This window comes from Trachemys scripta, chromosome 10 (assembly GCF_013100865.1).
Source record: "Trachemys scripta elegans isolate TJP31775 chromosome 10, CAS_Tse_1.0, whole genome shotgun sequence".
Lineage (NCBI taxonomy): Eukaryota > Metazoa > Chordata > Testudines > Emydidae > Trachemys > Trachemys scripta.
Window position 1 is genome coordinate 12,736,029 of NC_048307.1, and position 23,407 is coordinate 12,759,435.

At 45.6% G+C, this 23,407-nt stretch overlaps 2 protein-coding genes and 1 long non-coding RNA gene across 4 annotated transcripts in view; 1 reads left to right on the plus strand and 2 right to left on the minus strand.

The window, feature by feature from the left end:
- Nucleotides 1-1,443, minus strand: part of LOC117884294 (cytochrome P450 2W1) — a 14,346-nt gene extending 12,903 nt beyond the window's left edge. Inside the window, exon 1 of the mRNA XM_034784581.1 lies at nt 1,214-1,443. Coding sequence (XP_034640472.1) covers nt 1,214-1,411 — 198 coding nt within the window. The 5' untranslated portion in view covers nt 1,412-1,443. The remainder of the gene's footprint in view (nt 1-1,213) is intronic.
- The window catches only part of LOC117884295, an 8,883-nt gene extending 974 nt beyond the window's left edge, over nt 1-7,909 (plus strand). Inside the window, exons 2-3 of one of the 2 annotated variants that reach the window (XR_004647542.1) lie at nt 1,223-1,305; nt 7,393-7,909. This is a non-coding gene — a long non-coding RNA (uncharacterized LOC117884295). The remainder of the gene's footprint in view (nt 1-1,222; nt 1,306-7,392) is intronic. The other variant, XR_004647543.1, reaches the window with a different exon arrangement.
- Nucleotides 7,910-11,616: 3,707 nt separating this feature from the next.
- On the minus strand, nt 11,617-21,548 carry LOC117884293 (cytochrome P450 2K1-like). Its single transcript, XM_034784580.1, has 9 exons — nt 21,153-21,548; nt 17,655-17,817; nt 17,306-17,455; nt 16,399-16,559; nt 14,575-14,748; nt 13,815-13,956; nt 13,015-13,202; nt 12,245-12,386; nt 11,617-11,804 (listed from the first exon to the last, which is right to left on the minus strand). Exons 1-9 carry the CDS (start codon nt 21,465-21,467, stop codon nt 11,617-11,619), a joined length of 1,623 nt encoding a protein of 540 aa, XP_034640471.1. The 5' UTR covers nt 21,468-21,548.
- Between the last annotated feature and the right edge of the window lie 1,859 nt (nt 21,549-23,407).

Below are 23,407 nucleotides of genomic sequence, written 5' to 3' on the forward strand. Positions count from 1 at the left end.
ATGGGGGCTGCCCGAAGCCGGTAGTGCTGGCTCGGGCAGCTTGGCTCTTAAACAGAGCCAAAGTCTGAGTCCGGGGAGGAGCAGAGCAGCTGGAGCTGGGGAGGAGAAGTGCCCGGCCAGCGGCTGGGGTCCGGAGGCACGGGGGCTGCCCGAAGCCGGTAGCGCTGGCTCGGGCAGCTTGGCTCTTAAACAGAGCCGAAGTCTGAGTCCGGGGAAGAGCAGAGCAGCCGTGGGAGAGGAAGTGCCCGGCCGGTATTTTTCCCGGACATGTTTGGCTTTTTGGCAATTCCCCCCGGACGGGGGTTTGATTGTCGAAAAGCCAGACATGTCCGGGAAAAACCGGATGTATGGTAACCCTAATATATGTTAGTAACCAATAGGCGCTATACACTGGATGGAGCCCTGCAATGATTACTGTTTTACTATTTGTATCACCCTAGTGTCTAGCAGCATTAGTCATGCACCAGGACTGGCAGAAACAGATCCGAGGCAGAGCTGGATGGGCAGGAAAGAAACATGCTCAGACAGTGCCAGGGTGAAGTTTTGCAAAACTTTCCTCTTGGGGTAAGGAAAAGCAAAGCTCCTGGATTGAACCTAGCCTGACAGGCTCCTTTTCAGCATCCTCGTACAGATAAGAGCTCTTTATCTGCTTAAACAATGCTAAGTGGTTTTAATTACAAGTTAGCAGAAGAGTTCACAGGGTATTTATTCCAGCTACTTGACAAAATTATTCCATCCTGTTGTTCTGCCACTCCATCGATTTCAATGGGAATTTGCCCTGGAGTAACAACTGCATAAGAACATCTGGATTTAACCCTTTCTTATGTGGCTGTTGGACTCTTTATAGTGAATTCCTCTTACTTCTTCCTGGGGTTTTTCTTTTTCGTGTTAGTTATTTGCTAATACTCTAAAAGCCCTCTGGGGATGAGAGCTGTCAAGTTCATATTTAAAATCCCACAAGCACTATACACTTCATGTACCTTATCAAGTTTACATGAAAAAATCCACATTACCCGGGGCCCTTTTTTAGTGGTTGATCAGAAACGATACTGCCACCATATAGACAGGAGCTAAAAGAAGCTTGAGACAACATTATTGTGCAATTTTTACTGCTCTGAAATTTTAATTCAGATTAATAAACAACAACAAAGTCTTCTTACTGGTTTAGCTGAGGCAGACTTAAAATGCACAAGGCGTTTTGTTTTTTTCCTACCTTCAATAGTGACTTATCTTGCCGTCTAATATCCAGCAAATGCAGATTACCAATGATCGGAAGAGGAGGTGGACCAGGAGGCAGTTTCAAAGGTGAGTTTTTAGAGCCAGTTGAAAAATAAAATGCACCTAATAAAAGAAGTGCACACAGCAGACAAATTACTGCAGGATCAGAAACAAATGGCATGAAAAAAGCCATTTTTTTCTAGTTGTAATCTGGTTTTTGGGCTAGGAGCAATAACAAAGAAAATGTGGTGGCACTGTTCAGAGTGTAGCCGCGGGTTTTATATTTGTTCTTTGCGATTGCCACAAGTGTTCTCTTCTTATTAGGGTTTGCAAAATACCTAAATAAATACTGTAAACTCCACCCTCCTTAAACACCTTGGAGAATGTGGTCTAAGCAGTTTGCAATGTCTGTCCAGAAATAAAGAGGGTTTCGGGTTACAAGCCTGTGCATATTTGTGCAGGGATATATGTGTCTGATGATAGAGCTTTGCAATTCCTATAGCGCCTTCCACCTGAGGATCTCAAAGCCCGTTATGAGCAGTGACATAAGTACCATTATGTCTGTTGTGCAGCTGGAGAAATAGAAGCACAGGACAGTGAAGTAACTTGCCCAAGATCACACAGTAAGTCAGTTGCAGAGATAGGAATAGAACCCGGGGGTCTGTCTACCCTAGGGCAATGGCCGGTTGAATTGCCAGCAGTGGGTCATCCTCATCTGGCTTGAGAATGGTGTAGCTTCTAGTGAAGGTGGGATCAAAATGCCCTAGTGTAGACAGACCATTTTCGATGCCTGTTGAAAGGGGGGAACATAAGGATTTGTCATTGACAAGTACTGTCAGCAACTGCCTGTTTTCCTAGCGTGGAGTTGAACCCTAGCACTTCTGATACCCAGATCTGTGCCATAACCACAAGACTCTTCAAGAAGTAGTCATGGGAGCTGAGTCTCACAGCGGTTGATTATGGCCTTTGAATAGACAGAGACTGGCACTTGGATGTAGGCTTCAGGTCCAATGTGTGCAAATGCTTACCATGCCAACCTCAGCAAAGGTGTGTTGTGGTGGGTGCATCTCCTCCTGTTTGTTCTATCTTAGGTAGAAATTGTGGGCCCAATTCTGCTCTGCCTTATACCTTCTACAGTCATTTTTGCTTGTACAAAGTGAGTGTAAAACACTACAAGGCCTGAACAGCTGGACCAGGGAAATATGCTAAAATCTGGAATCTTACCGATACTTATTCTGCTGATTTTAATGAAATATGGAGAACTATGATATTATTGGTCAAATTTTCAAATGGACCTTCATCAGTGTTGCACTTGAACCTGACTAAGCCTGCAAAACTCATCTTTGGGCATGTAGATGAGAATTTTCAGGAAAAATTGTGCAACTGTGTGGACAAAGCAGGTAGTTGTGCACCCAACTTCCTGCTTTGCATGCACAAATACTCGTTTGCACACACAAATTCACATGTTTGAGTACAAATGGATGTACCAGCACATTCCGCAAGTGTATTAGTGCATGGTAGTTGAAAATGTGGTTGTAAATCAATAGCCTTAATTACAATGTAATCTTACCCTTCAGCAGTCGCCTTCATGCCACATCCCAGAATAATTGCTGTCAGTATGGAGCTTAATAAGGAGCCAGTATAGAGAGGAAGTGATGTGCAAAAAGGCTGTGTGGAAACAGTAAACTAAAAGCAGCCGTCTTTAACTGACATCTTCCCAAGAATGACAGCAAGATGAGACACATAATAGTTAATCCTTGACTTTACTGAAGCAATTGCTTCATTAGTTTGGCATCATTTGCCCTACGTGAAAATGCTTTCCATTTGCACCAGCATTCTAAAATGATGGCAGAAAATACAACAATTCTACATGAATCTCCAACATCTGAATTGAGTTTAATGTTACACCACATTCCTAGTGGGGTTGAAAGAGGAACTCTGATTGCCAGCCAACCCAACTTCAGACCTGGCAATCATGTGTGAGCAGGTCTGGGGCTTTTTACATTCGTTTCCAAGAAGTGTCCTGCAGCTTCCCCTACATTCATGGTACACAAGCGCTCTACAGATGTACATACGGAAATAGTTAGATATGGTACTGGTAGATGGGGCTCAAAAATATGCAGCATTGTTCCTGGGTGTTGTAGGACCAGTGAAATTCATTGTGCTTTTTAGCCCTTCCAAAAATGCAGACAAACTCATTTTTCGGTTACATGATACATGTAGATCTGGAAGCAATTTTTATAAAACTGCCTGCAGTAGTCATTTGCTCATGGAAAGCCTGGGTTCCAAAAATGTGTCACAAGACTAACTCTTGCTTTTCCAGGCACGTAAAGAGGTGCAAAAACCTTTGCTGGCATCATGCACATGATGCAGACATCCTGATGGCACCCTGACGTGGGATACATTGCACCTGCCAAATTTGCTGTTGTGTCGCTTTGGAGGGTGATTGCATGACCATGAGGGACATGTTTAGAGAGAAAGGGGTGCAGTGTGAGAGAGAAGACTTGAATGCTCTCCAACAGCTGCATGCACTGCCATCCACAGCAACCACCAAGCAAGAATGTTTTTCCCTTCAGAAAGGAATAGTCAATATACTCCCAACACATCAAGCCACTATGACCTGTGCTGTCTTGCACGATTTTCCCTGGCTTGCCATACCCCCAGCCTATGAAGCTATGTACCTACTGACTTGGCATTTTGCCCTAACTCTGTTTAATGTTTAAATAATAAAAAGGGATTTTTCAGAAATAGTTTTAAAGTGCCGTAGAAAAGACCTTTTGGAAACAGGCCCTTGGGTGTGATGCTTTGATATGACAAGGTTACACGGGGTTTTTGTGATGACAAGAAATTCCTGTCTAGATAATGCATCTGCTACGTGTTTCCCTGACAGGCCCCCGGCTACGTGCTCCCCTGCTTGAGCACACACAGAGATCAACCCTTGAAAAGAAAACGCTCACGTCTCCTAGTTGAAATCTAAACTTCCAGATCTTGTTGCACCCACTGCCCCAATCCGGATTCCCAAACTGTTTGGCAGCCATTGCATGACTCCAGCTTCCCAAGCAGCGTGACACCCACTGTACAACTTGAGGTACCCAGACAACATGACTGCTGTGCGTATCCAGGTCCCCAGATTAACCCCACAGCCACTGTTCCAGCCCAACTTCCCTCGAAGCAACTTTCCAAACCTGTGCACATGGTGGATTGGGCTAGTTCTGGGCATGGCAGGTTTCAGTGTCCATCTGGCTTCAGACCATTGTCCAGTTCTGTTGTCTGTGATATCACACGACACACATTTTTCAAAGGAAATATTTTGGAGGCTCATTGGACCATATGCTGACACGGTAACTGCTTGGGCTAGCTAGTGTGTGCTTTGTGCAAGAATGCCCAGGGATCATAGCATTTGCATTCTCCACTGGGTACTCACTATACAGATACCATTTATATTTCTTAAGGCCTTTGTGCCTGGTTCTTCTCTTTCTTACACTGGCAGGAAAGGCAAATCAGACCGGTTGATATGTGCACATCAGGATCACGGCTCTTCGCCGTCCGTATTTGGGAGGGACAGTCATAAAAACATAAGAATGGCCCTGCTGGGTCAGACCAAAGGTCCATCTAGCCCAGTATCCTGCCTTCCGACAGTGGCCAGTGCCAGGTGCCCCAGAGGGAATGAACAGAATAGGTAATCATCAAGTGATCCATCCCCTGCCACTCATTCCCAGCTTCTTGCAAACAGAGGCTAGGGACACCATTCCTGCCCATCCTGGCTAATAGCCACTGATGGATCTATCCTCCATGAACTTATCTAGTTCTTTTTTGAACCCTGTTATGGTCTTGGCCTTCACAACATCCTCTGGCAAGGAGTTCCACAGGTTGACTGTGCATTGTGTGAAGAAATACTTCCTTTTATTTGTTTTAAACCTGCTACCTATTAATTTCATTTGGTGACACCTAGTTCTTGTGTTATGAGAAGTAGTAAACAACACTTCCTTATCTACTTTCTCTACACCAGTCATGATTTTATAGACTTGTTTATATTAACAAAATATAAACCATTTTTCCATTCTGTACCTGAAATAAACTCTCCTAGTCCAATGCATATGAAGGGGATTTAAAGGCGTGTCCCTGTTTAGCTCCCTAGCCATTCCTAGTTATAATGTGCAGAGGGCAGCAGGTATGGCATAATGTGTGCACAAGCCTGAATCATTAAACAAAGATGTGTACATTGTAGATGGGCATCAACGTGTGTTTTTCAATCAGCAGTTAGGATATCAGCATTCTCCATACTGAGGCCTCATTCTGCTCTCACTTACATCAGCGTAAACCAGGAATAGCTCCACTAATGTCACACTAAAATAAAGCAAATGTGAGGGAGAACAGAATCTGTAAAGTTTTTAGCCTTTCTCTGCAGCATGGGGCATCGGTCACTGGCTTAATGGATTAAACTAGTGTAAATAGTGAATTTGCAGGAACTTGAAGTCTTTAAAGTTTAAGGAGTTCAGTAACTCAGCCAGAGGTTATGGATCTATTTCAGGAGTGGGCGAGGTTCTGTGCAGGGCCGGCTCTAGGCACCAGCAAAACAAGCTGGTGCTTGGGGTGGCACATTTTTAGGGGCGGCATTCTGGCGCGGACCAGGCCGCCCCTAAAAATGTGCCCCAGCCGCCCTAACTCACCTCCGCTGCTGCCGCTCACACCGCTGCTCGCCCTCCCTCCCAGGTTTGACAGCCTGGCAGGGAGGGGGAGCAGTGGTGCGCGAATCAGCTGTTTCGCGTGCTGCGGCTGCTCGGGATCTCCCCCTCCCTCCCAGGTTTGAGAGCCTGGGAGGGAGGTGGAGACCCCGAGTGTCCGCGGCACACGCGCTGCTTCTCCCTCTCCCTCCCTCCCTCCTAGGCTTGAGAGCGTGGGGGGAGGAGGCAGGGCTGGGGATTTGGGGAAGGGGCGGAGTTGAGGCGGGGCTGGGGGTGGGGTAAGAAAAAAATGGCGGGGGAGCGGGGGGCGGCCAAAATTGTTTTTGCTTGGGGCGGCAAAAATCCTAGAGCCGGCCCTGGTTCTGTGGCCTGCAATGTGCAGGAGGTCAGACTAGATGATTACGATGGTCCCTTCTGGCCTTAAAGTCTGTGAGTCTATAGACACCTATTAGTGACTTCCTCATTAGCTTTCTTTGTTATGAGTGCCTTCTCTGTAACTACATACAGGGCATTAGGAACATAGACTGAGCCAGACCACTGGTCAATCTAGCCCAGTTTCCTGTGTCTGACAGTGGCCAATGCCCGGTGTTTCAGAGGAAGGTGCAAGAAACTACACCAGACAATTATGGGTTTATCTGCCCAGAGGAAATTTTTCTGCCTGATCACCATTAGCTGGAGATTGGCTTATAACCTAAAGCATGAAGGTTTCCATCCCTTCCCAAATTCTTGGGGTTTTTAAATCTTCCTTATTATAACTCTGGGTTCCAATTTGTTTTAATCCTTGGCTTCAGTGCTATCCCATGGCAGTGACTTCCACAGTCTATGTGTGCATTGTGTAAAAATTATTTCTTTTATTATTTTTAATTTGCTGCCTTTCAATTTCAATCAATGTCCCGTTGTGCTTCTACAGTAAGAAATGCTGAACAGGAGTGTCTGATCTGCCCTCTCCGCAACATTCATTATTTAGTCTATCTTTCTCATGCCTCTCCTCTTATGCATCTGCCCTCTCACGCAAACAGTGGCACTCTTCCAACCTCTCTTTATGTGAGAGGTTTTTCATCTTTATAATCAGTCCTATTGCCCCATCCCGGACCCCCCCCCCTTTAATTCTGCTGCATCCATTTGAAGATATGGTAACCAAACTGGAACATATGTGTCAGCCAGTCGCCATCTCCCCGTGACTAATGCAGTCAAAAGTTTTGTGCAGAGCCAAAAACCCACTTGTAATCAGGGAGCACTTTGGGCTACTACTACCTTTGTCAATATTAGGCTATGGTGGGTGTTCCCTGGCAAAGATGCACTGGGGTTGAGAAATAGCTGGCATGATGGTGCTACTGCTACAGAACCTATTGGGTTCCCTGAGAATCATCTCTGCAGGCAACTCAGTAGAGAGCTGGCTGGGAACGCAGTCGTTTCCCAGCATCTTCTGTCCTATGAGTGGGACAAGTGCTTCAGACCCCACCTTCACCATGCCCCCCTTCCCTTTCAGAACAGCCCTTGGTGGATTGAGGTGAAGTCACCCACACAGATCCACCTCTGAAGACCCTGCTGAAGGGCTGGCAGTGAACAGCACCCTGGCACCACCTGAGGACCCGAACAGAACAGGAGGGGTCAGGTCACCAGTTCCCTTGAAGACATCAAAGGATAATGTGAGGCAGGTGTTCTGGGAAGGTAGTTGTGGGGGAAAAGGAATTCATGGAGTTTTGTGACTCTAACCAAACCTATAGGGGCTGGTCTATGCCGAGTTTGCACACGCCTTCTAATACTGACCAGACATGCACTGAGAACTGCCCGTGCATGCAGATTTAGCCTCTACTTCACCATGAGTTGAGCTATAGAGACTGTTAATCTTTCTAGTCCTTGTTACGCAGCGGGTGGGTGAGACCAGGTGTGGCATTGCTAATGTAGTTGCCAAGTTCCCAGGACCAAAACATGATTAAACTAGGCATATATGAATTGAATTTGCATATTCTTGTGATGGTGAGACATTTAAAGGTGATAATAAGTAAGAAAGATCTGCTATAATTGCTTTTTCAATTGCAATTTTCTGAGTTCAGATTAAATTATTTCCTTTGAGCTAAGTATGGTATTTCTGAAAAGGTGTCTACATTTCTAAATATGCTCTAGTAGTATAGATTGCACAGAGGTCATGTGTGGGGGTAGAATGGGGTGTCTGGTGGATTAGGGTTACCATATTTTGAGTGTCCAAAAAGAGGACACTCCACGGGGCCCCGGCCCCGCCCCCAGCTCCGCCCATGCCCCCCCGCCCCAACTCCACCCCTTCCCCAAAGTCCCCGCCCCAACTCCGCCCCCTCCCCTGCTTCCCGCGAACATTTGATTCGCGGGAAGCCTGAAGCAGGCAGCAGGTAAGCTGGGGGGTGGGGTGGGGGGAGGAGGCGCAGCCCAGTCTGGTCCCCCCAACTGAGCGGCTCCCTCTGGCGGCCGGCCCGGGCCCCAGCATCTCCAGCCTGGCTCGGCTCCTGGGGTACCCCCGGGCCAGCACCCCTGGCCCGGCTCCCGGCCCCGCACCTCTGGGCCAGCCCCCGGCCGAGCACTCCCAGCCCAGCACCCTGGCCCAGCACCGCCGGCCCCCGGCCCAGCACCGCCGGCCCCGGCCCAGCACCCAGCGGCGCCGGCCCCTCCCTATTTTCCCAGACATGTTCGGCTTTTTGGGATTTCCCCGCGGACGGGGATTTGAGGCCCAAAAAGCCGGACGTGTCCGGGAAAATCCGGACATATGGTAACCCTATGGTGGATAGAATATGGGCCTATATTAACACTGCTTTTGCAGCATACCTGGGTCCGTACTTGGGCCATTGCACCTTTTGCATGCATCAGAATTTGGCCCCAAATCTTGCTGTGCTATACCCTGATCCTGAGAGGTGCTGAGGACCTGTAGCTTCCATTGGAGTCAATGGCTGTTGCATTTGCTTGGCACCAAACAAACCCAAGCCCATTGTGTGGTAAACTGGAGACCAGACAATATAACAATGCTCTTCCTGGAGACTTTGCTGCTTAGTTTTGAAACATCAAGCTCCTTAGATCATGGGGTATGTGTCTTGTATAATGGGGAGCAAAGAAGGCAGAATTTTCATTTCCTGTAAGTCCCATTTCCAGAAGTGACTTGGGAACCTAAGTGTGTCAGTCACTTTTGCAAATGGGATGTAGTCACTTTGTTCTTTTTGAACATTGTACCCACACTTAGCAGATCATTATAATAACCCCATGTGACACCAATAGAGCTGGGACCAACAGAGAAAAATAGAAAGGGGAGATTGTGTTTGCACAAAGGAAGCCCAAGCTGAAGCTCAGCGGAAAGTTTGAGTCAAAATGTCTCAAGAAGGTTTTTAAACCCATCAAGTATTTCTAGTTGCATGTTGGCGGTGCTCCAGCTGATTCGTGAGTGATGGGTTAGAACCAGGATGACACTTGTATTGTGTGCTGTGAAATACCAGAGGAAGATTCTGGCGAGACAATCAGTCCACACTGGCTTCCTCGGCAGAGAACACTCACATCAGTTTCATTCCTTAGATTAAAAACGTTGTGGATTACTGCCAGTTTATAGGTACCATTCCAGCAATGGACCCTGTTGTTTCCAAGTCAGATTAGTCAGGGATGTCTGTGGCTTTGGTTTTGATACCCAGTTTTGCTTTGCAGACGTCAGTAGAGTTCTTGAAAAGAATGATATGAAGGAGAGGGAAACATCTGACCTTAGTGGGAGTAACAGATCGCATGAAAGGAATGGAATGAGGCCAGTGGTGACAGATACACTTGAGATGTATAGAGTCTTTGTGTGCTTTGGTTGAATGCAGTGTTGCCAACTCTATGCACTCAAAAAATCATGAATCAGGCCCTCCAAAATCATGAGATTGGCTTGAAATGCATGAGAGTTAAAAAAAACAAAAACAATAAATCTTGACTTTGTTTTATTTGCCTTCTGGTGTCCATGCCTTTAGGGTGTACCTGGTCGGCATTTTCAGGCTTGTCTCTACAATCCTGAGGGCTAAAAATTTACTTTTTTTTTTTTAATGGAAGCTGAGATTCTCAGGTAATCACAGGAATCCAGGAGCTGGAAATTAAAAAAACAAAAACCAAATATGGAGAGAGTTGGGAGTGCCATTTACAACTGGATGTAAAGTGCTTTAAAACAAAAAAGAGAGATCTTGACACAACCATGACTGATGGTTTGAATGCTTGTGGGTAATCGGCACATCTCTATCTTAGGACATACAATATCTTCCCAGCCTGTGGCAGGTTCTATCTGCAGAAAGGCACTAACTGGACACTTCCAGTTATTTCAGTTAATCCATTAGAATTCCCCATTCTTACAGACAGGAGTGCTGGGAAATTATGGGCACCTGATGGAGCAACTGGCTTTCATTTAGCAGAGACTGGAAGTGCTGCTTTGTCTGCTTTGCGTACTTGTTTGTCTCTTACGGGCTCCCTGTGTTTCTACAGACCCTCCTGCCTTCACTTCTCTCTTCACACTGCCGTCTCTGTGCTGGGCACAGCTTCCCAATCAGCATTTACTCATGTTCTCCTCCTAAAGGCCACAGGGCCAGACCCTCAGCTCCATCCTCTCTGAGCTACCAAGTAAGCAGGGGAAGCATGCAGGCTGCACCTGCTATTAGAATGGTACAGCTTGCTCCCAACCAACTTGTGGGCTAGCCAAGAGTTGTGGGGGATGGGAAGGTTGGGCCATGGCCCCAGTGGCACATAGAAGTACAGGCACCATGAGTGACCTTGGCCTTGCACCAGGTTGACAAGAGGGAAAGACTGATTGAACCCAGCTACCACACCTGCATTCCGCAATGCAGGAACAATCTGGCCCTAGGTCTTTTCCACCTCTACTGTGATTCTGAGTCAGCCGTTGCAAGGTAGCGCCCCCTGTTGGTGTAACACAGCAGTTCTGGCAATTAGAGAATAAGCTGTCATACCACAGATCACCCCTTTCTCTCTGTAGCGGGGTGGTCACCTGCTCCTGCCTTAAAAGGCTTAAATCAGCCCTGGGAGAGGGCTGAGGCTGCGAGAGGGCTGCTGCCGTAGCTGGCCTTATAAAGGCCAGGGAAGCCAGGAGCTAAGGGAGCCACCTCCTAGCTCTTGAGGGAGAAGGGCCTGGCTGCCTGGGAGCTGACAAAGGTACCTAGAGTGGAGCAGGGCTGGGGAAAGACTAGTGGAGCTGGGGAGCTCCGGTCTGGAAAACCCGCAGGCTGCAGGCCTTGTTAAAGGCCAAGAAGGGTACTGGGGTTACAGAAGGGCAGCCTAAGGGTAGGCAGAGGCAGCAGGTCCAGACCCTCCTTGTCGGTGATGAGTGGCATTTACACTGCAGTCTGCCCCAGTGAACGGGGGCTAGATCGAGACTGGCAGTAGCCATAGTCTGAGGCGATATGGGGATAGAGGGTGGGGGTTCCCTGAGGAGGGGAGACCCAGATCTGTGGAGGCACTGCCAGGGGGACGCACCGCAGCCTGAAAGGGGCACCGGGGTCCAGGAGGGACTCAGGCCCAGCGGCAAACGGGACACCGGCCTGCAGAGGGCGCTCCGGAGGCTGGAAACGCTAATTCCCTGGATAACCAGCAGGAGGCGCCACAGGGGTGAGTCCCGCCCCGTGACACTCTCCATTAATTATCTTTTGTTTTTTGCATCGTTGCAATCAAAGATCCAAATTCAGACATCAGCCATGGACAATATTTATTGCATTCAGTTACATTTCAGTTATTCACGGGGCACAGCACAAATCAGATGGGGCATTGGGTTTAAGGTAAAGCCAACGTCAGCAGTGAGATCTAGATCGGCCTTCGCCACCCCTGGAGGGGGCTGGAAAATAAATTTCCGGAGCAAACCCGCAAAGAAGAGAAAAAGTTCCATTTTGGCGAGTCCTTCTCCAACGCAAGCCCTTCGTCCTGTAAAGTTAACCAACATGGAGGTCAGCGGAACGACAGTCAGCAAGGCATGGCTCGGTCACTGCCTTTGTCTGAGATCTTTTAAATTGTATATACAGTCTGTAACAGCAGCCAGAGGAGCCCGCCGACACCACTCCCCCAATCTATATATCAGAAGGGCTATTTAAAAGGAAGTGGATTCTGCCCATTCAGGAAGTTGTGAGAATCTGTGACCGTTCCAGGTGTCTGGAGGTTGGCAGACAAAGGAATTCCAGTGTCTACCTATGTGCTTTGGATGACGTATACCCAAATTTCCCAAAGTACCATTTAATCTGGAGAGCCTCAATTTCAAATGCCTCATTTCAGACATGTTTGGCCTGGTTTTCAGAGGTGCCGAGCATCCGCTGCTCCTGCTGTACAATCAGCATAACTACAGACTGAGCGCAGGAAGTTGTTGTTACCTATGGAGAATGGTATAAATGCCTCCTTCCTAGTAAAGCTCCCGTCAGCGTCAAGGAAGTGGGAAGGGTTGAACTGATCTGGTGTCTCCCAGTGCGATTTGTCATTCAAAACTGAGGTCAGCAGAGGAATCACTTCTATTCCCTGGAAGGAATAAGGGAAACTGGCAGGTGCAGCAGCCAATGGTCTGTGGTGGTCACTCTCACAAATTCAACTCATTCTTCCATGCAAGAAAGCAAACAGCGGATGGATTTCTGAGCAGGATTAACTAGCTCTACAGGATATTTCCTTACTCTGTGGAATATTTAATCTGGTAGATTTACGTGCATAGAAATAAACATCAGAACAGGAAGCTATAAGCATTGTTTATGGATGTTTAGTACCCAGAATACATGGTTTTTGATACTGAGACCGGTTAACATTCCACTTCTTCCTCCTCACCTCAAAAAACAAAAAATTGATTTCTTTCCTAAACGTTTTCATTCACCCTCCGAACAAAGATAAAGCACAAACTCTGTGCTCAGATAAGCAAATGTAAACCCAGAGTAACTTCATTGACAGCAGTCCAGTTACTCTGGATTTAAGTGGCTATAACTGAGTGTAGAATCTGGCCCATAGTTGCACCATCCGTTCTGGATGTAGCACAGATGGTAGAGGGAGGGATTAAATACCGAAAGACCAAAGGCCAGAACTTCGTATATTTATTTTCTTATTAGTTTTTCACAAAAATGCATGGATATTTGCAGTTTCTGTTGCCAACCTCAAAACTTACCTTTGGGATCATATAACCCCTGAAATTTACATCGGTGGAAGTTGAACGCGATACACTCATTGGGACAATATTGGAAAACCTTTGTATTTCATGTATCACTGCATCAGTGTAAGGCAGTTTTTTCCTGTCCTCCAGCATGGGCATTTGTCCTGGCTCAATGACCTGATCCATTTCTTCCTGAATCCTTCCTTGAAAAGGGAAAAGGAGAGGGATTGCGGGTTTCCAGGAATGCTGAGGACACATTACCACAGGCTGTGATCTCACTGTGTCTTGCAATCTCAATAGGATTACATTTAGCCAGGAGTTGGATGGCACTCCTCAGTAGCAAAATCTGCATGCTGCAGAAATTCAAGTGGGTGGGTTTGTAGGTCCCTCAGAGCTGTTATTGGGCCAATGCAGAGTTAGGGGGTATTGTGGGAAATCCTGTGCCTGATTCTATTCTCACACCAGGGTCACTCCATAGTCTTCAGTGGAAGTGAGAGCAGAATCCAGCCCACCATCTCTCAGATAAGATGGGAAACCTATGAGTTTGTTATGCTGGTGTAACCTGATAGCTTGTAAGAGAGTTTTGATGGGTGGAGGCTTATGAACAGAACTGGAATTCAGCTTTTCTTGTTTGCTTATCTATTTCAGTTAAGATTAGCTGAATGAAACCTCTTTGTAAAGCTAGCAGTTTTCTAATTTAGCACTTAATTTTTACTCAGGTCTCAACTGTGGGAACCCTGCTGTCTACCTTCTGTAACTGGAGACTTGATTAGGTATTTAACAGACTTTTATAAGAGATTAGTTCTTAGTCTTACTCTGAATCTCTGGGTATTTCATCATCAGAAGAAGACCCCAACGGACAGTGGTAGATGTAGTCTCAGTGCCAGCAGCAAAGAGGTCCAGCGTTGAGAACAGAAGATTCTCATTGTGAAAATGTGTGTGAGAATTTCTCGACTCCTTCAAAACACGCAAAAAATGAATATTAGTTCTACAGCAAATGATACAGATGACTTTAGCTTTTGTATTTTTTTCATCTTTGTTCCAGCTGTGTATGGATATATATATATTAGGGTGAGTTTACCGCTTTAGTTTATTTTCGTTATAGGGAATAAAAGGGATATACTGTGGACCAAACACCATGGAATAGAAAAGAATTGGTCACGCTGCAGGTATGCAAGGACTGCTGGTATCATCATATTAAACAATTAGTGGACCCTCAGTTATCTCAGTAAAGGATATCACAGAAACATCAAACTGTTAGCTATGAAGATTAGGATTTGGCAACCCTTACTCACATTCAGTAATAATTTACTCCCCCACGAGTCCCATTAATTTCAGTGGGACTACTCTGCTAATGAGGTCACTTCATTAGTGATTTCAATAAGCCATGGTATAAGGTACTGTTCAATGTGAGTATGGGTAGCAGGATCTAGCCCTGGTCTAGAGTATTCTGATCACAACAAATCTGTGTCTTCACATCTCCCGTTCCCTGCCAGATGCTCAGCATGAATAAATGAAATGAAAGCGAACAGAACGGAAAGATGCAAATTAAGCTGAGAGTTAGCTTTAAAGTACCTGCTGTTGCTTCATCAGAAACGCATCAACAAAACCTGTTAAGTTGTTTTCATTAAACTCCTGCCTGTGTTCCTTAAAGAACGTCTCCAGAAAGGCATTCAGCTCATCTACATTTCGTAGCACGGTCTTTGGGGCTCCAAACAGAAATCCAAGAGATGGGTAGAAATTATATAACTGGGAAAAACAAAAGGATTACTGCTCACCGGCATTGTGGTGAGCCCGTGTAACATCTTTACATAAAATGGGTGGAGTCAGCATCACACCATTTGTGCCCTTAGTCTAATGGGGTCTGGCAGTGACCAGAGTTTGATTCTCTGAGAGCATGGAGAAGAATCCCCAGGGGGTACTTAGCTAATTCATGTATATTTCTGATGTTGCCACAAGCAATTCCTTCCTGACCCCCTACATGTGAACTACGGATGCCCTGAAGCATCAAGATTGGAAGATCACTGTATCCATGCTTTAGCTTGTACAGCCCAAACTGTTATGAGTGATTATAAAGCTATTATGTCCTTTCTATTCCAGCCCTCCATGTTTGCTCTCAATCCCTCTCCGACAACAGATTCCTCAGTTTGTTTATATGCTGCATAGAGAAGCTTTTCCTTTTATTTTACTGCTTTTCAGTTTCATTGAGTGTGCTGTGTTAGGTGAAATTCACTCCTGGTGCAGAGGTCGGTGGTGAGGATGGGTCTTCACACTGGCCTGAAATAGGCCAGCATTGATGGCACTGCTGCTGGGGTTATGACGGGGAGAGGCCTGGGACCCATCCAGGTGAGGGGAAATGGCTCTGATTTCCCACCCAAGTAGCACAAAGGGGATAGTGACCCCCACATCGGCTGGGGGTAGCAGCCACAAGGGCAGACCACAGGTTGTGAGGGTCAATTTCCTCCCCCCCCCCCCAAACCTTCAATTGCTGGGTCTTTATGTCAGTAGAATGAATGTCACTTCTTGTGAGTGAGTTGGGGAAAGGCCTCTGCGGTCAGTTTTCACTTGGCCCTTCACGGGTTGGTCCATTTCAGTCACGTTCCCCATTAATCTGCTGTTTCCTTTTCAGGGAACATCCCCATGTCGCAGCAGAAAGGAATTAAACCTTAAGCACACTCACTCTGCTGCTTCCCACCTTGTCTGCTGTGACACTGAGAGCCACAGACCTGGAGGGTGGGGATCTGAGCACAGAACCAGAGCAAAGAGCACCCACTCTGTTGCACTCAGAGACCACCAACACCCTGTAAACCAGCTAACTGCCCAACCTACAGCCCAGCCCCGTCCCACCCAGGAGGCAGGGAGAACAAACAGGAGGAACTGAATGTCCCAGCAAAAGCTGCTGGCGCAGCAGGATGGCTTGAGGTGAGAACATCTAGTATGTGATGATTCTGCATTGGATCTGAGGCACCAAATTCTGTCTGGGTTGGTCTGGGGGAGAGGTAGCCAGAATGCACAGTCATGCAGGAGGCAGCCAGAGTGCTGTTGCTAGCACTCCCTGAGCACCAGAGGTAGAAGCCCAAAGGGCCGCAGGCAGTGGTGCACGCGTGCTAGCATTGGGTAGCCGGGATGAGGAGTTAGGAATATGCTGTTTCTCCTTAAAGGACAACCAAGGGTCTCTGCAGAGCATGGGCTCCTAATGACCCGGGAGGCATTCTGTCTGCAACTGCTGTGTTCTAAAGATTTCCTCTGGTCATCACTGCTTGGTTATGATGGTTGCTCCCTCTCCATACAACCCATCCCATCCCCTCTTCATTTCTAGCTATTAAACCCAGCAGTTAGCCCTAAGTCTGTTCACAGTGGGAATGTGTTAATAACCCCCCCCAAATTAAAAATAATTACCTGTACCATAGGAGAGCCCAGCAATTTGGTATTTTCATTTAACAATTTCAGCAATGTTAGAAATATGGGATCTTCATATTCAAACCTCTCACCGAACAATATAGAGCATATGACATTGGATACAGCACTGTTCAGTATCACCTTTGTATCAAAGGGTTTCCCTATGTTTAAAACAATTAAAACAAATTGGCTTTGGAATTGCAGTCATGTGCTGAAAACATCAATTTCAGTCTACCATACAGAAGTGCTCACTCTCAGGTAGAAATGGCTAGATTTTGTTTTCTCTAGAGCGATTGACTAAGTTCTGGTACACGCTGAGGTAATGGCGTGTAAAATGGCACATACAAATGAGTGTGAACACAAAATCAGAGCCTTGGTTATGGTTTCCTTTGAACATGTTGTCCTTAACTCTTAGAGCTAAACAAGTTCACCATCCAGGATATGAACCAGGGTTATCTTTTTAGATGCTTAAAGCCTCAATTCAGCAAAGTACTTAAGTTTGTGCCTCACTTTAAGCACATGAGAAATCCCATTGATGCCACATGCTTAAAATTCAGCTATGTCCACACTACACAGCTTTTAGCGACATGGGTGTGCTGCTTAAAGCCATGCAGTGTAGCTGCTGTTTATCGGCAGGAGAGCTGTCCTGCCAACAAAAAAATTCCACCTCCGACAAGCGGCAGCAGCTTAGTCATCAGGAGAGCGCTCCTGCCAACAAAGCACTGCTCATACTGGTGCTTTTCATCCGTAAAACTTTTGTCGTTCGGGGGGGGGGTGTGTGTGTGTGTGGTTTTTTAACACCCCAAACAACAAAAGTTTTGCAGACCAAGTCCTTAGGCTCATGCTAAAGTACCTTTCTGAACTGGGGCCTAACCGTCCATTTCAGGATGAAATTCTTAACACTCACCCTGGTGAGATTCAAAATAGTTAATGAGGAAATTTAGCTCATCAAAAATTCGCACTTCAATGGTTTTCTTTCCAACTCCAAAGTCCCGTAGGGTAGATAAGGTGAATCTTCGCATTGTTTTCCATAACTCTCCGTGACTGAAGGCTATGCCTAAAATACAGGTGAACACACTGGTATTGAGTTTGATTAATGAGTGCTTGTAAAGTACGTTTACTTCCTTGTCTGAAAGCTGCTATGTACTTTCAAAGTATTCTATGTATGAAAATGTGTAGTAACAGGATGATTTTTCCTTTTCATAAGAATACACTAAATATGATCAAATTCAAAAAGAAAACAAAAGCTTGTTTACCATTTCCATGTGTTGTCTTCCTAAATATGGGTATTTCTGCCCTTTCTCCAAATTCTTCAGCATGATTTAAAAGGGCATCCTTAATGGTCTCGTAACCAGCCAGCACCACTGCCTTTCTGGGTCCAAAATGTACAGTGAATATGTTGCCGTACTTCTCCGAGAGCTTCAACATGTAAGTAAATATGTTAATTCAGAAACAGGTCTGGATCCCAGATGTAGCTAACAGTATACCATCATCTGTGTACACTGTTTTTGGCTCATACAAATGTAGTAACCCCACAATCTTCTAAGCCCGACATGCCTCTCACACCCGGTGGGACAAGTTCTGGCTTCAGAATACACTCATGGAATGAGACCAGCTTTATATAGTGCTGAGGTCAGAATCCAGCCCCATAAGAGTCCAAAGGGCCCAATTCTACGCAGAACTGAGCACCCTTAACTCCCATTGACTTCACTGGGACTTTGCAATGACTTCAGTAGAATGGGAGGCATTCAGGGACATATTTTTAAAGGTATTTAGGCACCGACAGATGCAGATAGGCACCTCCTAGAGTTTTCAAAAACACCCAGGTGTCGGACTCCCATTGAATTAACCAGAAGATTAACCATTGTACACAGTAGCATACACAGCATATGCATGGTTACAGGCATAATTTGGCACTGCATTGGTTACACGAAAATCTTTGCACTGTATGTAAAGAACTCTCCCAGTCACTGCAAAATGAACGTTTTTCCTTCTAGCTTTTAAATATTGGCTGTAGAGCAGACCACGAAGCCCGAGGGGTTTCTTGTGCTCATTCTAAAAGCCTCTAAGAATGTTTAGCTAATTGGATCATTTAATGGGTAAAAATTCCAGCGCCTCTTCTCTACAAAAGAGATGTTGTCAGACTTGGCAGTTACAGGAGGCTGTAAAAAGAACAGGAGGACTTGTGGCACCTTAGAGACTAACAAATGTATTTGAGCATAAATAAATGTATTTGCCTTTGCGATAGCTGATCGGAGGTGAGTCAGATGCTGTCCCCTGTTCTGACTGATTTGTGGCTTGGATGGCAGAGTCACCAGAGCAACTGCTATGCCACTGTCCTGCTGTCCCCTAATTTGAGGGGCGTGGCTGGAATAGCTTCAGTATTATCTTGTGCTGCCCCCCATCTGTCCGTAGCATACGCTCTCTTGTCTTATACTGAGGCTGTAAGGCCCAGATCCTCAAAGGTTTTTTGGTGCCCAACTCCCATTGATTTCAAAGGGAGTTAGGAGTCTAAATAACTATGAGGATCTAAGCCTAAGCTGCTTGGGGCAGGGACCATGTCTTCTTTGTGTGTGTCCATTTCCCAGGACAAAGGGGACCATGATCTCTGACTGAGGCCTCTAAGTGCTACTGCAGTGCAAATAGTAAATATGAAGGGCAGAAAGGGGACGTGGTCAAGACATCCCATGACCTGGCAACATCCAGCTGATAGAACAGCTCCAGGGCCCGTGTGCAACTAGGCATAACTTAGAGCAAACCCAAGTTTGCTCTAATTTATGCCAGGTGCTGGTCCGACCCCAGGGCTTGGGGGCATAAAGGTGGTTTGAAGCCACCTTTGCAACCCTTTTTTGAGCTGCATTGAGCACAGTTCAGTCATAGGCTGGGATTCGGCCCAAGTTTTTAATTGACAAATAGATATTTATTAATATATTAGCAGCCAGCGCTAGTGTCTCTGCTGGCATTGGAGGACCATGTCCTGTTTGTCTTACTCAGCTGACAAAGCCCATGGTCTTCACTAGGCTGCTCATGTCAGGCAAGAAGGACTTGGTGAGAGATGCCATTGTAGGCCTACAGCGTTCTACAATAACAGTCTGAAACATTGCCGCTCTCACACCGTGACCATTATAAAATGCTGTAGCAGAGATGTACTGCATTGGGTCCTGTTGACTTATAATAACTTACCTGTTATCAATGGACTTGTGCATAAAGCATTAAAATACAATCTACAACATTTGCAAGAAACAATTCCAAAAATAACTCTATCTCTGGCACTTGTCTCTCCAGTAGTTGCGAGGAGGATAGTGTTTCAGTCGTATCAAGGATTATTTGGTGTCCATCAGACGCTGGAATCCAGCCTTGAGGCATATACTCCTGGATAATGTCACAGGAGCTCTAGGCTTTAATAGCTAGCTAAGAATGAATCATCTGTTACACTCCACAGCAGCTTTGACAATCTAATTGTTCACTCAGAATTTTATATCTAGTTTAAACATACTCTAAGTCATCTGCTCCAACATAGTTCATCTTGTTTCGTATGTGCCCAGGTGACGATTTGCAATGCATTATGTACATATTGTAAACCGCATTTCAGAGGCTCCTGTTATTATGCAAGACAAATTGAATTTTGTTTTCATCACATGACGGTTTGAGAGCTTGGGAGATTCTTTGCTGTCTACTTTTTGCACAGCACCATACCACCAGTGGGCAATCATGGTAATTTCCCCGCTTTCCTTCAGTTACTTCTTTGCATGAGTATTTCTTGGCATCAAATCTGACTTGCTGCTGCTGACTTCTGTCTGCAACATGAATATTTGATGTGGCAGACTTGAAGGTAGGAGGAAAACTGGTTGGCAAAATGATCAGCATGCCGTGGGATTCAAAACAGCTTTGAAAGGAATTTCAGTTGTTCACACCTCTTCCCAGGAGCACCACTGTCATTTTATGAAATGAGGAATAGATCAAATTGAAATATATTTAAGCCATTTTTTTCCTGTAGAAAAAAGGTGTCCATGGAACTGCCCAAATGTGGTGAAATTAAAATCATGCACAAGAATCTTAAATATAGGCGTGGTTGGGAATTAGTCGATGGGAATTAGTCGATGGGAAGGAGAGGAAGACACCCCACCACCACCATCCCTGGATACCCAATACAATAGGGTACTTACCTAGAATATGGAAGACCCTGGTTCAAGTCCCTGTTCTACCTGATTCAGAGCACTGAACAATTGGCTATTCCAAGGTGGTGAGTGTGTCTCTCTCAATTTTTTGCAAAAAGAATTCTTGTTTTCCTGCCAACCCTACTTAAATAACACTGGCTCAGGGGAAGGGATGAATTTGCACTTGCCTTAGCAATAAACATCTAACACTGGAAATAATGTAAAAATGAGCAAGTCTGTCTATGTTTGGGGTGATAGCTTTTTAAAAAAGGAGGTACAGCTCGGTCTATTTAATATATGATCCTTATCCTGCAATCAGATCTACACGAATGTGCCTTACGCCCACGCAGTGTCTCATTGGATTAAATGGGGATTGTCACACGCTCCAGGGTCCACTCACATGGCTCTGACTAGAGCATATTTGTGTGTGTGTGTGTGTGTGTAGCTATAGACAAAAATTTTAAATGTTTTCATTTTTTTTTTCACAAATGGCACAATGTAGATACAATGACATCCTCATTCACTAGATTTCCTTTCACTTCCCAATCAGCAAATATTGCAAAGCTCCTTATATCTATTCTGCCATGTCTATCCTACCTCCATCAGCGACTGGAACGGCTTTTTCAGATCCACCACATTCAAATTCCCGATGAGAGGAAGGGGAGGTGGCCCAGGAGGCAAACTGCAAATTGACTTTTTGGAGCGGGTCAAAAAATAAATGAAAGCCACCAGTCCGCCTGCCAAACAGAGCAGCGAACTAGTGCTCAGGTACTGCAGCAAAACCTTCACCGTGGCCATACTTAGCTCAAGGGACAGCACAGGGCGAGGTGAACAAATACGTGAGCATCTCATCTTGGTGCTTCCTTTTATAGAGATGCCTGGACACACCCTCTGGGGATGCAGCTCTTTCATAGTGAGAGGGGTTCAGACCTTTGTTTACTTACAGTCAGATCAGATTTTGTTGGGAAACTGGCAGCAAAAGCCCTATTTCAAACACGGATTAACCTGGCTATTATCAAGCCAGAGCTCCTATTTCAGCCTCAACACTTGAGCAGGGGGTTATTTTCAGGTGAATATCCTCAGCAATGTGTTTGAGCACTCAGGAGAGTAAGGGCTGGATCCTGCTCCCATTGAAGTATTGGGCCCAGAATGGGAAAGGGAAGTCCCTTGTGCTGAATTTGCCCTTGGGCTACTCTGGTCTCTGGCTACAAGCCCTGAGCAGCAGAAAATAAAGTGGAAGAGCATAAGGATGGCCATACTGGGTCAGACCAATGGTTCATTTAGCCCAGTATCCTGTCTTCTGACAGTGGCCAATGCCAGGAGGAAATGGACAGAACAGGACAATTATCAAGTGATCTCTCTCCTGTCATCCACTCCCAGCTTCTGACAGTTAGGTTTAGGACTCCCAAGGCATGGGGAGCATCTCTAACCATCCTGGCTAATAACCTATCCTCCATGAGCTTATCTAATTCTTTTCTGAACTAGGGTGACCAGATAGCAAATGTGAAAAATCGGGACGGGGGTGGGGGGTAATAGGTGCCTATATAAGAAAAAATCCCTAATATCAGGACTGGCCCTATAAAATTGGGGCATCTAGTCACCCTATTCTGAACGCAGTTATAGTTTTGGCCTACACAACATCCCCTGGCAACGACTTCCACAGGTTGACTGTGTGCTGTGTGAATTTTTCTTTGGTTTCTTTTAAACCTGCTCCCTATTTTTTGTTTGGTTGTTTGTTTGTTTCTTTTAAACCTGCTGCCTATTAATTTCATTGGGTGACCCCTGGTTCTTGTGCTATGGGAAGGGTAAATAACTTTTTCTTATTCACTTTCTCCACACCATTCATGATTTTATAGACCTCAATAATATCCCCTCTTAGTGGTCTCTTTTCCAAATGGAACAGTCCCAATCTTTTTAATCTCGCCACATATGGAAGCTGTACCATACCCTAATCATTTTTGTTGCTTTTCTCTGTACCTTTTCCAATTCTAATATATGTTTTTTGAGATGGTGTGATCTGCACACAGTATTCATGGCTGTACCATGGATTTATACAGCGGCATTATGATATTTTCTGTCTTCTTATCTATCCCTTTCCTAATGGTTCCTAAAATTCTGTTCATTTTTTTGACTGCCATTGCACATTAAGTGGATGTGTTCAGAGAACTGTCCACAATGACTTCAAGATCTCTTTCTTGAGTGGTAACAGCTAATTTAGACCCCCATCATTTTGTGTGTAGAGTTGGGATTATGTTTTACAATGTGCATTACTTTGCATTTATCAACCTTGAATTTCATCTGCCATTTTGTTGCTGGTTTGTCAGCTGGTTTTGTGAGCTCTCTTTGTAACTCTTCGCAATCTGCTTTGGACTTAAGAAGCGGGGTGCAGTGATAAAAGCTGTGGTGTGAGGCCTGTGGCTGGCTGATGCAGTCTCGAAACAGGGCGGACCCAGCCAGGAAGGAGGCAAATCCAAACTGAGTGGATGATGAGTTGACTCGGTGCATCTCACAGGCAGCATCAGCCTATGGAGTTGCTACTGGCAATTGCATCAGCAATCCCCAGATATATTCCCCGATATTGTCCAAGAAGTAATGCTCCCCTCTGGTGCAGCACCACGCAAAGGCTCATTCCATTCCTTTGTGTCCAGCAGAGTGAATCTAGCTCTCAGACTCATTGGAGACATAATGTATTCTGCAAAACAAATTGTTACAAAATAGCCTGGGGTGCCATGAATTTTAACTATTGCCTGGGGCCAAGACAGGAGCCGATTTGGTTCTATATAAAATATTCTCCAAATCAGGGTATTTTTCACATCGGCTGTAGACTCTGCTTGATTATTAGGCCGTGCTGT